Source organism: Nematolebias whitei, chromosome 2, assembly GCF_014905685.2.
Source record: "Nematolebias whitei isolate Nwh7 chromosome 2, NemWhi1, whole genome shotgun sequence".
Classification (NCBI taxonomy): domain Eukaryota; kingdom Metazoa; phylum Chordata; class Actinopteri; order Cyprinodontiformes; family Rivulidae; genus Nematolebias; species Nematolebias whitei.
In genome coordinates, this window is record NC_056499.1 from 8,008,562 (window position 1) to 8,026,391 (window position 17,830).

General features: G+C 38.2%; 2 protein-coding genes across 2 annotated transcripts in view; one reads left to right on the forward strand and one right to left on the reverse strand.

Moving 5' to 3' along the window:
- Nucleotides 1-759: 759 nt before the first annotated feature.
- On the reverse strand, nt 760-8,555 carry nae1 (nedd8 activating enzyme E1 subunit 1). Its single transcript, XM_037696432.1, has 20 exons — nt 8,454-8,555; nt 7,972-8,075; nt 7,829-7,889; nt 7,725-7,755; nt 7,513-7,584; nt 7,251-7,330; nt 7,043-7,152; nt 6,784-6,893; nt 6,633-6,695; nt 6,308-6,371; nt 6,098-6,189; nt 5,928-5,987; nt 5,688-5,821; nt 5,488-5,563; nt 5,109-5,148; nt 3,606-3,692; nt 3,395-3,487; nt 1,198-1,312; nt 1,061-1,110; nt 760-987 (listed from the first exon to the last, which is right to left on the reverse strand). Exons 1-20 carry the CDS (start codon nt 8,501-8,503, stop codon nt 878-880), a joined length of 1,602 nt encoding a protein of 533 aa, XP_037552360.1. The 5' UTR covers nt 8,504-8,555; the 3' UTR covers nt 760-877.
- A 635-nt stretch (nt 8,556-9,190) lies between these two features.
- ca7 (carbonic anhydrase VII) overlaps nt 9,191-17,830 on the forward strand; it is a 25,501-nt gene continuing 16,861 nt past the window's right edge. The window contains exons 1-2 of the mRNA XM_037696444.1: nt 9,191-9,227; nt 9,503-9,700. Of these exons, the coding sequence (XP_037552372.1) occupies nt 9,191-9,227; nt 9,503-9,700 (235 nt within the window). The remainder of the gene's footprint in view (nt 9,228-9,502; nt 9,701-17,830) is intronic.

Here is a 17,830-nt window from a genome sequence, read left to right on the forward strand (position 1 = left end):
TCTCAGAAAGACAGAGAACAGCTGTGAACATTTTAGAGCAGTGATCACAAAATAACTGGTGGTAACTGGCTTGTGATGCCAGCCAGATACACAAATATTATTAATAATAAAAGACTTCCATCTGCCCAGTTACACCACAATGAACCTCACAGCTTATTTCTCAGATGACGCTCTATAAAGACCAGGGTCCTCTTCATCACCTCTCTCAGACTGATGCTAACGAACAGTCTATGTGATTAATAACATTTAAAGTTTTCCTTTGTTTGGTTAAATCCAAAAGCAGCATAAACAGAACTCATGAACTTTGTTCAAAATAGTTTTAAACTTGCACAATATAAAAGAAAGCGTGCCCCCTAGTGTTGAACAAAAATAACAATTATAAACTACTGAGCCATCTCTAGCTGCGAACACGCTTCCTTACACTCACCTGGAAATAAACATCTCACAAAACTTCAAAATGAACAAATTTATCAACTTTCAGCCACTTAAAAGTCTTTTTTTCCCACATGTTACAGATGTTAAAGCAGCAAATTAGCCCTTGTGTTGAAACCAAATACACACTCTGGCAAACTGTAGGAATCTTTTTTAACAGCAACGTAAACGCATTAAACAGAACATGTTTTATAAAGTTAAACCAAAATACAAGAACAGACAGCTGCAGCAAAAATATACAAAGTGCAGCTAAGTTGTAATTTATTATTAAGGATGAAAATGCTAAATGAAGGTTGTTGTTCATTTTGCAAGTTTTACTGCCAGGTTCGTTTCAGAACATCTGCAGAAGAGAAGGAGGACAAAGAATCTCCAACACGTGTTTGATTTATTTGCCGTCTTTTTCCCCCTTTCATCACTTTAACATCAGCTCCTTCCTTTCAACGTTTCACAGCTGAAACGTTGCAGAGGTCTGAGACATGGCGTTATAAATGAAGGTGTTGTTGAAGGGCACAAACTGGTGGCTGAGGATCTTAATGGCCTCTTGAGCAGCGGATCCTGCACAAACACAACGCTGGATGTGAGTTTATAAGCAGCGTGTCAATGTGAAGGCAGCGTGGAAAGACTTTACCTCCCAGGAATGCAGAAACTGTGTGCGGCTCCGCTGCACCGTAACGACAGCTGCACGGGGACAATTTTAAAATGAACTATTTGAAAGGATTTGCTAATCACGTTAAAACAGCCAAACAAGCAGTGAGCAGGACTCACAACTCATGGATGTAGTCATCTTTGATGTTGACGTTGAGGCTGTACTCCTGCAGCAGGCTGTTCACACACAGCTTCAGTTTGCTGATGTCTTCCTCCACCTGGTAGTTAGACACTCCTGGTATAAAAAAAACAAACAAGTGTGACAGATTAGATTGTAGTAAAAGGACAAATAAGAAGCCTTCCCCAGACAGGTCACAGTTTGGAAGCAATTTTACTTGGTAAACCTGTAAATAATTGTTAAAAAAAAAGTTGCAGACTTCCCCAAAGGCCCCTGACTTTTAGTGCCTGCTGCAGAAGGGGAAATGGCGTTAACGTCTGATGCATCGTAAAATATATATTTTTAAAAAGTCAGTAAATTTTAAAGGTTTTGAGGTTAATCTTGGTGTGGTAATAACTGAGACTGATCCCCAACTTATACAACGAGCGCTAACTGATCACATTAGATCTGTGTTTAAAACTTTGCCATTGGAATCGACTATCTGTTAGCAAAAACCCCTCAAGAATCACTGGATGGAGTTTTATGAAACTCTCGAGATAAAATGATTGAAATGAATGGTTGCTTGTCTTTATAGCTGCTTGCCACTGAGAAGTGCGACTCTGTTCGGTTCTCGTCTCATCAGCTCTTCTCAGGTGTAGGTGAATTGCCATGTGACTTGTTTCCCCGCTCTGTGGGCGGGATCATCGATACAAAGTGAGCGGTTTCTTGTGGCGCCATCCGGCTCATGCTGAATCCTCGGATCCGCCAATAAAGACAGAAAGGTCTGGACCTCATTATTGGACCATGGCTCCGTTTTTGGAGCTTCCACAATGAACTAAAAACTATCAAAACAAACTGACACAATCTACACAAACAACCCCCATGGCTGAGCAGGGAGGACGAGGAGGTGGTAGCGTTTCCTTACAGGTCGGCTCGGAGACATAACATTCATTTGAAGCTGAGTTTTTTTTTAAAACCTGTAAGACTTCCTATGTGCGTCCGTAGTCATTAAAAAATGAGTAAAAATCTGTATAATTCATGGAAAATCCATAAGACTTGACATGTATGTGCTGGGCGGGTCGTCCTGTGACGTAGCTCCACTGGTCGATCAACGGCTGCTGCCTGCTTACATCACAATCGTCACCTGAGAGCAGATCACTTAGAACCACGAGCAAAGTGATCCCATAAACTGAGCTGAGTGGGGGTGGGTACCGGCAGTAGGCAGGTCCTTAACTGGCGCTGTGTGGTGCAGAACCGATGAGTGTAGGGTCATCACAGGTCATTATGGTCGCCCAGCAGATAGTCAGCGTCATCCACCCTCACTAGAAGAACTGCGTAGTTCCTGCTGTCTCAGGAACATCAAGAAAACCCTTCAGGACCCATCACACCCAGGACATGTGCCGTTTGGACGCCTGACTCCGGCAGACGCTTCAGATAAATAAAAACTAACAGACCAGGAAATGATTTTTATCCTTCAGCCATCACCATGCTGAATGCTGCTAAGCGGTCACTCTGACCTCGTGCACCTTCATGTTTGCAATAAAACAGTTTCATGTGTATAATATAGCTTTGTCAACTCCGGCTGATGTGACGTGAATGGAAAACATTTAAGGACTATTAGGTATTTACTAACTTCTTATTCTCTTTACTCTCTATATTTTATATCTTATTTTTAATGTAGTTAAAATTGTTGTACGATGTTTCATTGTTACAATGACCATAAAGATTCTGATTCTGTAGAGACAAAGGCAAAGTGCCACATGTCCCTGTGCTGGACCTGTGATCTGCCCCTAACGTCTGCTGGAGATCATCATCAGCTGCACCCCCCCCGGGACCATGCACAGAAAAGTGGGTAAAGAAAGAGGATGGACAGAGACCAAGCTGGCTATAACGCCATCATTTATCAAAATAAGATGATCTTAGTTTAAAACTGTGGTTTGGAAGGCAGCAGGCGACATTCATCCCTTCAAGGAATGCTGGGTCTTTATTTAGTTTGGATTTTTTTTTTTTTTTTTAATTAATCGTCACTTTATCAGAGCTTGTAAACCAAAAGCATCACTTTCCATTCCAAGGCACAAACTATGCTGACAAAATAAAGCAAAGCAAAAAAACTCCCAAAGTGTAAAGATATAAAACTTGGTCAAAAACATAAAAAGTAGTTGATCGAGAACACACTTTTGATTGGTGTAGCTCTATCACTTAAAAACCATAAAGAAGTACCTGGGTAGCGGGAGTGCTGCTGATAGAACCGATCAACGGACCGGAGCATGAGGTAGAAGACCATCTCACTGTCTGGACTGTCCATACAAGAAGCTGGAAGACCACGTCACAGTGAGCAGGTCAATATGTTTGATAGTAGCTGAGCGAACGGCGCAAGAGAGAAAAACTCTACGAGAATCACAGCTGAACAGAAAACTGATCTCAAACTTACTAATTTCATCTTTGTTTATCGACTCCACGTTATATTCTTCATCCAAAGACCGACAACGCACGACTCGCAGGAAGGAGGCATTCTTACCTACAAACCAACAAATACAGCAAAGTTTGTTAAAAGTCCATAATGACATTTCCATGTCCATGGATGTCAAGTGTCCCGTTGCTCTGGTGCTGCTGGACCTTACAGCTGCGTTTGACACAGTGGACCACGCTGTCCTGTTGTCTCGTCTCCAACATTATGTTGGAATTTCTGGTACAGCTCTCAAGTGGTTCACTGCTTATTTGACCAACAGAACGTTCTCTGTCATGCTGAATAATCTGTCTTCCTCCACTGCCCCTCTCTCTTGTGGTGTGCCACAGGGTTCTATTCTTGGTCCTGTCCTCTTCTCATTGTACATGCTGCCCCTTGGATCAGTGATAGCCAAACATAATTTTTCTTTTCACTGCTATGCTGATGATGTACAAATTTATTTACCAATGAAAACTAAAAACAGTAACCTTCTCACACCTTTCGTTGATTGTATTGCCGACATTAAACAGTGGCTTCATCTTAATTTTTTGTTTTTAAACGAAGGAAAGACAGAATGCATTTTCTTTGGTGATGATGCTCCTTGTAACTTTGGTGCTCTGACATCCAAGTTCAGATCCACAGTTAAAAACTTGGGAGTGACATTTGATAAAGACTTAAAGTTTGACAAACAAATATCCTCTGTAGTGAAGGCCTGTTTTTATCAGTTACGTCTTTTATCCAAAGTTAAGCCTTTTTTAAATCGTTCTGACTTGGAAAAGGCCATCCATGCTTTTATAACTTCAAGGCTCGACTACTGCAATTCCCTATATGCAGGAATCTCCCAATCCTCCATTAGACGCCTGCAATTGGTCCAAAATGCTGCAGCTCGACTTTTAACCAACACCTCCAGACGTGAGCACATCACCCCTGTTTTATTTTCCCTCCACTGGCTTCCAGTCTATTTTAGAATTAAATTTAAAATTTTATTATTCACTTTTAAAGCTCTCAATGGTCTTGCCCCACTATATTTGTCTAATCTTGTAGCTGTCCGTGAATATAGGAGAACACTGAGATCTTCTAATACATTTCTACTTTCTGTCCCAAAGTCCAACTACAAACGATGGGCCTTTTCGGTTGTCGCACCCAGACTCTGGAACCAGCTACCTCAGGACTTGCGCACCATCACTGACATGGAGCATTTTAAATCTAATCTTAAAACCTTTTTATTCAGGCAGGCTTTTAATACCTAGTAGGTCTTTGACAATTTTGCTATGTTTTAATTGTAATTGTTTTTGTTTTTAACTGACTGATTTTTTATTTTTATCTTTTTTATTCTTGTTTGTTTTTAACTTCTGTACTGTGCAGCACTTTGTGCACCTTTTGGCTGCTGGAAAGGGCTCTATAAATAAAGTTTGATTGATTGATTGATTGTTGTTCGTTTGCCAAAAAACAAAGAATAAAGCACTTAAAAATAAAAAAAAAGCTTACAGAACAGCTTGATGTCCTTCTCAGAGATGCTTTCTGGTGGCTTTTGAGAAAAGAAACAAACATTACAAAGTTAAAAAAAATTTTTTAAGCATATAAAAATCCAAATATTTCAGTGAAGGTTGAGATTGTTGGAATAAAGCTGCCCTACGTGCTTATTTGAGATGAATGCATGTTGTGAAGCATTACATGTGGAATCACTTTCTGCCCTACAGACTTGATGTTAAAACCTTTTCTAATATCTCCCTTCTAAGCAGTAAATCATTAACATTCATCATTAACAAAATCAGAAACAATATCAAAGTTTTTACACACAGCTAAACGATTGCAAACTTGTGAAGTAAAAATTCTAGCTTTTTTTGTAAGAAATTAGATTTTAAACCTTTCCAACAGACTGTAGTAGACATTCCACATGTTTAGAAACAGCTGCTGCATCCTGCATGGCCTTTTCCCTGTAACTGAAATAAAAACACAAAAAAAGATCCAATCTGATTTACAGACGGTTGGTCTTCTTAATCGCCGTTACTCATACTTTTAATAAATTAATCTACAGAACCAGCCGCACCAATAATCCACACTTACACGTTTTGAAGATTGATGAACTTCTGAGAGTCTGCGATCATGTCGGGGATGGTTCCGCGCACCGGAAGGCTTCCGTTGCTTTCGCTGCGAGCAAACTCCTTCACAGCTCGCAGCATCACCCAGAAGGCTGGCGACTACACAAATGCAAGCAGTAGAAAGAAATATAGAAACTGTGTTTATTTATTTATGATTTAAATCTGTTTTAAAATAAATAACAAAAAACAAAAAAGAAAAACAAACTTGTGCTGTGATGTTGTTGCACTGTTCACTATTGAAAAGGTCTTCAATAGAGCTGGGAATCTGCAGAAACAAGAAATATGTGGTTTAAAAAAAAGGCAAGTCAACAAAGAAAATTGAAAGTAAAATACGAAACATGAATTAAAAACCAAGCAGCACTTAAGATCTGACACCTTGGTTGGATTTAAAGCAGTATTGACGTTCTTAATAGCTTCGTCAAAGTTTTCCTCATCCTCCGGGACACCATTCTCATTTTTTCTGATTCCTAAAAATGTAAAAAAAAAAATGAATTAACTTAGTTCAAACATGTATACATCTCAAACAAACTGCAATGTCAACTCGTTGGACTTATGAGAAACCACATTCCAGAGATTCAATTGTACCCTCTCGAATCATTCGTCTGAAGGCCTCTTTCTCCTTGTAATTTTTTGGTGGCTGATTGTTGTGCTGCACCAATAACAGAACAAAAGAAGAGTTAGATGACTGTACACACAAAAACAAACCATTTACAATGTTATTTTTCTTTCAGCTGCTCATATCTGCAGGGGTCAACACAGCAACATCGCATTAAATATTTGGCTATTGTTTTTCCACAGGATTCTCTGACTCAAACCTGCAGCCTCAGGATTACGAGACCATATCCCTCTCAACAAACAATATACAAGAGGATAACTCTAAGATAAGAAACTTTGTCTTGAAAAAGCCAACCTCGCTGAACCATTTCTCCAGAAATTTAGCAACAATGATAATCCAAGGTGTGTGGCTGTGATCCTGCAGAATAAAGTGAGAATAGAGGAAAATGACAAGGACAGTAGATGGAAGGCTCTAAAGTGCACACCCTCATTGAAGAACTACACACCTTCTTTTCCATGCTGGCAAGATCATATGACTTTATGTGGTTTTTAAAGTCATCAAAAGGTTGATCTAACCTTAGATCCTCCAACGCATTGTCTGGATGAGATTCAATCACTAAAGCCAGAGGAACAAAAATGTATGATGAGATACAATTAATGCATGCACAAAAGTTAGCCAAACGCATATTTATCATGTCAAGACAATTTCATCTTTGATTAAATTATGTTGAGCGAGAAAGCAATAACACTTCCAGTGTAACTGACCTGAGTGCTCCTGCACCACCAGTCTCATGTAGCCTATGAGGCCATACGTTTTGCAGACTAGAAAAGGTACAGAGGCGCTCCATAAAACGGAGCCGAGCCTCAGACACGTGCTGTCAAAATTACGAATAAAAATCAGACAAGTTATGTTGATTGAAAACTCTAATAAGGAATGCTTTACTATTTCTGTAAACGCTCTTAGATATTGTACCTTTCTGGCAACTGGACACCAATAACTATTGTAAACCTGTGGAAAAACTCTGGATCATTGTCCAGAAGCTTGTCTGGACTCTGTTAGAGAAACAGAAATATAAGAGTGTCATTTTTACACAACAGATGTTTCATAACTTCTGTCCTAACAATGCAGTATCACGTTTTAGTACCATTTCCCCACTGAAAATGGCAATAAACAATTGTGCTTTAAATTCCCAATGAAACATGACAAAGAACTGTCAAAATGTAAGAACACAAACCTCCTCTACAAAGTTTCCTGACACGTCGCTGTTCAATTCTTGTAGTAGTTCAGTGGCAGCCTGTGCTCTATTCTGCAACAACAAAACTAAGATATGGGGTCCAATAGCACAATTTACAACCGATTCTTCTAAAAAAAGCATATTAATTTGATATAATGAAAAAGCAATATTAGAGCAGAGGTAAAAAAATAAATGCACAAAGTATTACTTACTTTTCCAATACTGTCAACACTAAGAAAAAAGCTGCAAAATAACAGTCAGAGGTCAGTCACTAACCCACACGTGGAACAACTCATCTGTTGGAAATTAGTCCTACTTGTTTCCTGCATCTTCCCCAGAGACTGTGTGGCCGTCAACTATGGTGAACGCTCCAATCCCTGACAAAAAGACCATTTCGCCCAGTCAGACAGATGTTGCATCACCATCAGCAGCACAATCACTACAACCTCATTTGGTTACCTGGAAGTACCAGGTTCTTCAGGATCTCTGTTCCAGTCGCTGTGGCGTTGATGAGACATACGTGTGCATTTTCCAGGGCTTCTTGGCCGTGATCCCCCCACAGTCTGAAGGCATTAAACATAAACAATGACATCTGGACAAACACATCAACCTCAGCACCTTTATCATCATCATCGTGTAAACGGGTTACTGTTTTACCATCAGAAATTAGGATAGCACAGGTTATGATAGGGTGGCAGGTGAGATTAGAAAAACAGGCAACATTGGTGGGCTGACAAATATATACAGGAACTCAAAAGTAGCTCTTTTAATTAATTTCACAAACATGCTAACGTGAAACAAATGAAGCTAAGGCGAAGCATCATTACTAGCACTTTAGCTAGCCAAATGTCTCGAGAGTGACCTCTCACGATGAAAAATCGTCATATATAACTTTTGGAACGGAATGTTTTTTCAATGATTTTGATGTGAATTAAACTAACCTGAGCTGTCTATCATATTTTTGTTCTTTAGAGTCTTTGGTGGCTGCCATGGTCGCTTTTCAATGAGCGATGTTTTCGTTTTTACTTCCGCTAAGCCAGATTCGACACACAGGCGTAAAAAAATCCCAACCCGCACTTTCGACACAAAACTTCACCGTGACGAGATGTTACACAAATTAAATCGCGTTTAAAAACGATAAATAAATGACGCAAATAATAACAACAATATTTTTGTTGTTTCACGGAATTTCAGGAGTTAAAAACTTACTTTGCTTAAAGCTAAAAATAAAACAAAAGACAAAAAGAGAGTAAGCGCACCTGTTATAAAGCACGTTGATTGATTTATTTTTATTGTAATTTATTTATAACCAAATTGTAATACACGGGCCTGACTATTATAAAATAAATAAACAACTAAACAAATAAATTAATAACTAAGATTTTATGAAAATCATATTTGCACTTGTATATAGTTAAAGAAAACTTTTTTCTTTCATTCCTCATTTTGTCCTCTTATTATCTTTTCACTGTAATCACGATTGCGCGCATCTATCAGACAAGAAAAACGTGTGCTTGCGTGCGTGTTTGCGTGAAGGGGCGTGTCACCCAGGAGTTAACGGCCCCTCCCTTTCTTGTCCCTAATAAACCTCATTGATACCTGCTACGGTTGATCTGTGCGTGTGTCTGCGTGCGCAGAGCAGCTCGGAGCGTCTGGTCCAACTCGTTCTGCAGACATCATGACAGGACAACAGTGGGGATATGGAAAAGAGGACGGTAAATGTGAATGAAATTTATCCCAGTTTGCAGGTGGAAGGGGTCACCAGTGAATTCTTCTGGTAAACTGGTGTTAATGCGGGATTAGTTCTGCTATTTAAAGGATGTCTAGTCTCATTAACCTGACATTCTACTTGTTTCCTGAGCTGCTGATTTAAAACACAAACAATTGAACCCATGTGTTAATTTTTTTTTTTTTTACATGACTTTTTGTACTAAACTGACTGTATTATAAACATATAGCCATATATTAATTATTATTATTAATTTTTAAGGGCCTTCATTGTGGCATGAAAACTACCCTGTTGCCCTGGGAAATCGCCAGTCCCCTATAGACATTATCCCTGATCAGGCCACGCGTGACCGAGACCTGGGTCCCATCGTTCTGGACTACGACAGCTGTACCTCCATTAACATTGCCAACAATGGACACTCTGTAGTTGTGGAGTTTGTGGACTCTGATGATCGCTCAGGTAAGAAGCTGTAACTTCTAATGCTTTTTTTTTTTAGAACATAAACAGAAATAAGCAATTAACAAACAAACCAGCAAATTACTTCTTATGTTCTAGGTTTATGACTGAGTAATTTTATCGTAACTCACACCTGTGTCCAAATGTGAAATGTTTATCGTCAAGTTAGTCTATTTAGAGATTTGACTGCCTTGCAACTATTGATGAAGGTCACAGTTCGGAGATAATTCGCCCCTCTTATCTGCTGCTATGTGCAGAAAACAAAATCTGTGCTATAAATACAATCAAAGAGATTTTAGAAAGTGCAAATCGCGTTGACAGCATAATAAAAGGGTGCAAATAAACCTCTCATTATACTGCAGGAAGGTGCAGCTGACACTTAACTGCATGAGTATCTGTCTGCTGGACAAAAGATATAATAACCTGAAGGTGATCTCAGTGGCTGTTATGAAAATATTTGTCTTTATGGGTGGCTTCATGTTAGCCACCCTGCCATTACTGTGAGCGATAAGCAACAAAATGTGGAGAATTTTGAGAGTATTAGCACATTTGACTGGAAATAATTCATGTGTTCTTAATTAAGACAAAAGCACATCTTATTGTTCCCCTTCACCTGCCTTTTACAGCAGATTAAAATAAACAAACTGGACAAAAGTATTAAACTATACTTACTAAAGTTGCAGCAGCGTAAGTGGGGAGGTTCAGTTACCAAACCTCTGGTTAACCTCAACTATTCAACAACTCAATTGTTTTGTGGCATTCATTATACAAAAGAAATAAAGATCAAACAAGAAGAATACAGTTGTAGGTGACCTGTTCCTCGGATTACAGAAATCTGAGAAAGTTGCAACCAGTAACAACCCCAAACAAACAAACAAACAAACAAAAGATTTCGTATCTTCTAATGCTCCTAATTCACCCAAGCTCCAACTTACCAGCCAATCAGGTTCCAGGAACTCTCCAGGGGGCTTGTGTGTATCAGGAGCCAGTGACAGAAGGTGCCCCACCACAGAGGAGCTGAGCCACAGTGATGGGTCATAAGATCCATCAATCTAAACAAAACATTTTCATCTGCAAGAAATCATAATACCTTTGGTTTCACGAGGATCAAATGTCCCTAACGTTTACAACAAATGTTCTTGAAACACAGTAGATTATATGACACAAGCTTGTTTAAAGGTCAGATAATATGTTTCGTTCACAGTTCCTCTCTGTTATCAGATATGGTAACACTGACTTAAATTATTTAACACTACCAAATCAATTTGGAAGTCATAACCAGAATCCTTGGAACCTGAAACAGAATATTCATACATTTCTAAAATGGAGAAAAGACAAAAGTGGTTTTCATCAGGGATTGTTGTTACACAAGGTGTAAAAGAATGCATATCGGTCGCATTACCTCACTGAAATGAAGGAACAAGAAGGAAAGGAAAGAAGTGAAGGCAGGGAAAATTAATTAAAATAAAATAAATGAAAACAATAAAAAGGGAAGTGAAATCAATGAAGATGAGAAACACCGTTCCATTCATACTAATGTTATACAGTATAAAACACTTAAAATGTTGTCAAGCTAAATGTAGAATCTTGGACAGCCAAGGCTTACCAGTGGAAAATGAGTGGCCATCTTGGATGACATTAAAACACGTGTGCTTCTCACCTAGACCCACACGGTGGTGAACCAGATACTACGAAAATATTGAAATCAGTCTTCCAGTCCAAAACAGACAAGATCTGGGATGACACAAAATCTGTGATAAACCTCCTTCCTGAGGGGAACGGGGCAAAAACTGTGTGCTGGGTGAGTGGGGTCCTTCATGATGCAGGCGGCCCTCTTCCTGCATCTGGATGTGTAGATGTCTGTGATGGTGGGGAGGCCGACTCCAACAGACTTCTGTGCAGCCTTCACCACTCTCTGCAAAGCTTTTCTTTCTGCAGCTGTGCTGTTTGGCTTTTATTTGAGATGCAGTCTTGTCTTTCAGCAACCCAAAGCATAAAATTAAATAGATAGTAGATTCAAAGATAGTCAAAGGTCAAAGGTACTTTATTTTTATTCATTAAGCAAAGCTGATCATCTGAAAAGAAAAAGCTATGCTAAAACGGCAACGCGTTTAATCCAAGAAGACTAAGCAGCAGCAGTGTTTTTCATTCATTCAGCCCTTTTTTATACAGGTTAATCCCAGTGTCCCTGTAGCCAACACTGGAGCCGTAACACGTTCGTAGGAACTTGTATCTTTTGCTTGCTAACTTGTTAGCAGCAAACCGGGCTCACAGTTTTAATCAGGCAGCACCTCGGAGGTGATTCCTGCTTAGATGACCAACTGTGTGCACCAATACTGATCCAAGTGGGGCAAAGGAGGATGACCTGCAGGATGATGGTGGTCAGGTAAGGTGAGTAGAGATCAGAACATCAAAGTAACACTAGCTGTTGTTATTGGTCGCCTATGATGCACACCATGAACTGATTGGCTGATGTCCTATAAAAGGTTAAAAGCAAATAACACATGCTCTGCCACATTTTACTCCCTGTTTTGAACTGTTGCCCCAAAGACTGACCAATAAATCAAAACTGCTGAGCTTTGTCCAAGGCCTAAAAAAACTACTAATGCATGAGATCCATGAGCAGAAGTTTCATAGCTTCTTGTGCTGTTCTCCTCACAGACTTTGGATAATGGTAAGCTTTGGTGGCCAGCTGTTGACCTTGTGGTGCTGCACACTAGCATAGTGTTTTTTCCTAGTTAGTTGATAGAACAGCCACAGCGAAAGATGTTACCATTACCTCGGTCAAAGAAACCATCGTAAATATAGCCACAGTGGGAACCAGATCCCTAGATTCAAGACCCTCAGCTGGTTGAATGTGTGTTGGAAGAGTGCTCTGCAATATCACAGAGACAGTACCAGCATTAGAAAGGGTCTCCTGTCTCAGAAACAGGTCATCACATGAAAACTGATGCTCTGAATGGGATTAATTAAAACCAGGTGCACTATCCATGGGATTAGACAGGACACTCCATATTAATGACAGCATTCAACAAAGTGCAAATCACTTGACTTCACCTAAATCACACACTGGTGTAATGATATACACAACACCATCTCACTAAGTTGCTTTATAAACCCTGTGCATCAGAGAAGTCCACATAGATAAGACAGATGCCTTGGGTTTATACAGTGAAGTCACGAATAAGTACAGACTGACCCGCTTTCATTGGCATATATTGAACATGTTTTTTCCTTTTTGCAAATTCCACATCGGTTCAGAAACACCTACACTAAGCAGTTTGTCATTCTTAATCTAAAACAAACTCTGTAACAAAGCTGGGCCAGCTTGGCTTTTGCTTTAAACCCAATCTTGTCATTTAGTAACATAAAATGACAAAGCAAAGCAGATTCAAAGATATTCAAAGGTCTAGCTCAAAGGTACTTATCTTTATTCCTAAAGCAAATCAGATCATTTGAAAAGGTAAAGCAGGTAATCCAAAAAGGCAAAGCAGCAGCATATCTTTAGGCAGCCCTGGAGCAGCGACACTTCAGCCGTAACTTGTAGCTCTTCTTGGTGTGGCTAATTAGCAGCCGAACAAGCTCACGGTTCTGATCAGATGGCAAGAGGCGATCTTATGCGTAGCGGACTAACCTTTTGTTCCAGTACTGATCCGAGCAAGTAGTTACAAGAGAAGACCAACAAATGTGTGTTTGCAGAACAACGGCACACCCAAAAGTATAATGTACAATTCAACTTTTATTTATACAGGTGAGTCTCAGTGAGTCACGATAAATAATATAATACGACAATAAAAATATAATGTGCACAAGAGCTGACTGAGTAATGTTCTAATAACAAACACCTACTCTGCTACACTCAAAAAAGGAACTTGTTCAATTTACTTAATACAGTTATGTCAACAATTTCCACTAAACTGAGTTTTGTTCGATATAATTCCAAATGATTATTAAGATGCTAATAAGTGACTTATGTGTAACCAACATAACCAAATCAAGTAATTCCAACCTTATCAGGTCACCTTCGATTTAATTAAAAGGTCTGTGTTCACCCAATTAAACTGACCCAAATGATGCTCAATGGTGTTAATTAATGCTGACATAAAATAATTCATTACACCAACTTAACTTATTTAAATAAATATAACTTAACTGTATTTAGTAAAATCAACCAAACAATAAGTTGCAGCTCCAACTTAACTCACTTAAGTTAGTGTGGCAATTACTGGATTTTGTTTTAGTTAACTTGTTTTAATTGGTATAAATGTATTAGTCTTAAGTCCACTTACTAAACAAACATATGTCAACAATTTCCACACAGTGTAGTTATGTAAATTCAAGTTAAAACAGCTTTGGTTTTTGTGTAACAAACATTTATTATCAATTAAACAGATAATAAACCCTCTGAATATCAATAAACATTTTCCATTCCCTTCATTAGGCTTAATGTTTTACAACGTTCACCAAATATAAAAAAATAAATAAAAAATGCAGGAAACATAATCATTCACTCACATAAGAAATACAATTGTGGTGATGTTTTATGTTATAAAAATTGTCAAATCGTATTGAAATAACCAACAACAAATGGACTCTGGCGGAAAGGAATAAGGCATACCAGGCTTTAGAAAAACAAAAAAACTATGGTGAATACATTTACTTTTTGAACCTGTTGTCAATAGAAGTAAAACATAAAAAGTAAATCATTAGCCTTCAACTCTAACAACCTTCAAATGTTGAGTGTTTAAAGATAACTAAATCCAACATGTTCTCTCTACCTGTAAAAATCATAAAATGTGCAATTAACAAAAATCTTCTGGGAATGTGTGACCTGCACAATCCTAACCCAGAGAAACATTCCATTAAAATAAAAACTGAAATCAATATTAAATTCAATTTTCTAACACTAATTTGACAAACAGAACATACATATAAAATGGTTTAACAGTGCTATGCCATAAGGAATACTTTAAAGTAATTTTTTGGTTTCTCCCTTCAGAAAAAAAAAACAATTTCAAAAGAAAAGCTGAAAACATTTAGCTAAAGACAGACCTTTTCCAAAACTACCACTTACAAAATCAACAAGTTCTGCAAAATATTTCAAAGCAACTTAAAATTGTTACATTCATTTTGTGCTTTTAAGACTTCTCTCACCCTCAACAATCTTGCTATAATTTTCTGACATTTATAATTGCTGCCTCTTTCATGCCAATTTTAGTTACATTCTCCATTTTTAGTTTCCCTCCTTCTCTGGGTTACATAACACCAAAAAACCTCATATGAACAATTATACAAAAAGTCTGCTAAAACATATTCAGACATAACTTCCAAAGCTCAATGTATGGATCCGAAACATTCCAGTTCTGTTGATGGTTAGGGATTAAAACCCTTGTTTAAGTGTTCTGCAGTGCCATTTCAAGTTCAAGTTTTTTAGTGCTCCTGTTTTCTTGCAACTTCTTGTCTGAACAAGTCATTCATACAGCTTGTTTTTTAGCACTTGTGCTTTTGTTGAGAGACATTTTCCATCCAGTTCCATCATAATTTTTTGCAAAACCTCAAATGTGTACTTGAGTTTTGTGGGGTAGCTCAAGTCCAGTGAGTAAATGAGGCCAAACAAAATGGCGACTGCATTTGCAATGTTACCAAGATTATGAAGCACTTCGACTCCTTCAATGATTATTCCAACCTCTTCAAGTCCGTCTGTAGGTTCTGCGCCTTCCTTCTTAATGGCAAAGACTCCTAGGATCATCTGCTGCATTGCCTCCTGGTTGTCCTCAACATCCTCAAACACAAAAGAAATGCATTTTCAGCAAAAACACAAAAACTTTTTTGCTGCACCATACTCGGCCCCAAACCATTTCCAGTTGTTTCAATATCTAATTTTGGTTTGTTCGCAACTGTTGCCAACCATGGATATCAGAAAGGATGTTTCTCTGGAGAACCAAATATCAACTATTATAAAATTTACAACTAAACAAATTACAAATTCTTATTGTAAACTAGAACAGATATTTACAATGCAAGATTGCACGCATTAATTTGTCCTGAGGGAAATATAGCATTATTATATGGTAAATCTGTCAATATTCTGTATTTCTAAATGTCAACAGACCTTGTAGTTTGAAAATTCAAAATAATCTAACAAGTATTGTGTATGTGGCCAAAGCTTGGCATAGCAAAAACAAGGCAACAAATTAACAAAAGTCTATGCTCAGTAATCCAGGTAAACAATCCAACATCTTTTCAGTCAGGTCATCTGGACAGTTTCTTTTTTTTTTTTGCTGAAACGTTTCACCTTCAAACCAGAAGGCTTCATCAGTCAAGGACACACACAACAAGGACCTATGTTGGTTTTCAACCATTTTGGACATGACTGCCGACAAGGGAGTGGGCCGAGACTGGAGAAGAGGGCGGGCCAAAGAGACCATCTTAACACCAACATAACTGTTTTTTTCCACTCTGGAGTAAGCTGTTGGGGGAGGAATCAGTTTTGTTTTGTGTGTGTCCTTGACTGATGAAGCCTTCTGGATTGAAGGTGAAACGTTTCAGCAAAAAAAAAAAAGAAACTGTCCAGATGACCTGACTGAAAAGATGTTGGAAGGCAACAAATTGTTCCTTAAATGCAAAGATTTTAGATACATTAATTTTTATTAATGTACACAAAAATTACAAACTGCTCTAAAATTGGAAACATTAACATTTTCCAAGAGCAAATCTGTGGAATGCAGAAGCCGAAAAAAATAAAAAACTCACCATGTACTCCTTTATGAGGGCTTCTGGGTCTTCATTGAGATAAACAATTAGCGATTTCAGGACACAAGCTCTTTTAGTTTCAATGGCGTCATCCTGAAGGAAAGAACAGGCAATGTGTAAGATCATTGTTTTATTGTGCAGTAAATTATGAAGGATTGAAACTGACATATTTTGAACTAAAAGCAGAAATATATAAATAGACCATTGAATGAATAAATACAATTAAAAAGCACCAGTTAAAACAGAAGAAATTTACTTCGTTTTATAATTTATTAATAATAAGAATTCATTTTATTTATATAGCGCCTTTCAGGACACCCAATATTTATTTTTCCAGCAAATTTTGTATATTTTAGCACATAATTTACATTTTTCTGTTTTTAAAAATATATATTTTTCCATCCATCCATCATCAACCACTTGTTCAAGAGTGGGGTTGCAGGGGCAGCAGCGTTAGCATGGAGGCCCAGACATCTCTCTCCACAGCCACCTCTTCTGGGAGGATTCCAAATCGTTCCCAGGTCAGTCGAGAAACAGTCTTTACAGCATGTCCTGGATCTTCCTCTGGGTCTCCTCGTAGTCGGAAATACCTGAAGCACCTCTTTAGGGAGACGTCCAGGCGATATCCTTACCAGAGGCCCGAACCAACTTCTCTCTATTTCTACATATTTTCTGTTTTTCCTTTTACTTGTAGGTGCATTTGTCAAAAAAAAAAAAAAAAAACGGTCGTTGTTTCTCCGTTTAGTTTGCTGACGGGGCATTGAATCCTGGGATATCCTTGGCTGGGAAGGATACTCTGATGCATCCCTGACTTTTGATATTTTGTGAGCCACATTCGTCGGCCGCATGAGAAGGAGCCAACAAGTTGGGACAGCCCTCAGCATGAGGCAGTGACATAAGTGGCCGAGAAACGCGCATTCAGAAGGATGCAGCCCCTGAATTGAGATAGAGTCATTGACTGTGCTGCCTCTGTTTAGCTTAAAGTTTCCTTTAAAACAGAGGCATAGGTAAGTGTCTTTCGTCCTTGCCTTTATTTTAAACTGAACTGTAAACTTTAAGCTAAACTGAGGCAGCACAAGCATGCACAGTCAATCTGCACAAGGATCCTGCTCCTCCTATCTATTGACCAATAGAGGAGCTGATCCAAGAAGGGCAGCCCACATTATTTACGTAATGAGGCAGAAATGCATAAGGAAAAGGAAAATCAGGAGACAGAAAAATGTAAAAGAAACACATGGAAATAAAGACTTGTTGGAAAAAAAATAAACAAGAAGTATTTAAGAGACAAATGCATCAAAAAGTAAAATTAAATATTTATATATTTTTTTAAAAACAGTAAAAAAAAAAAAAAAAAAAATATATATATATATATATATATAT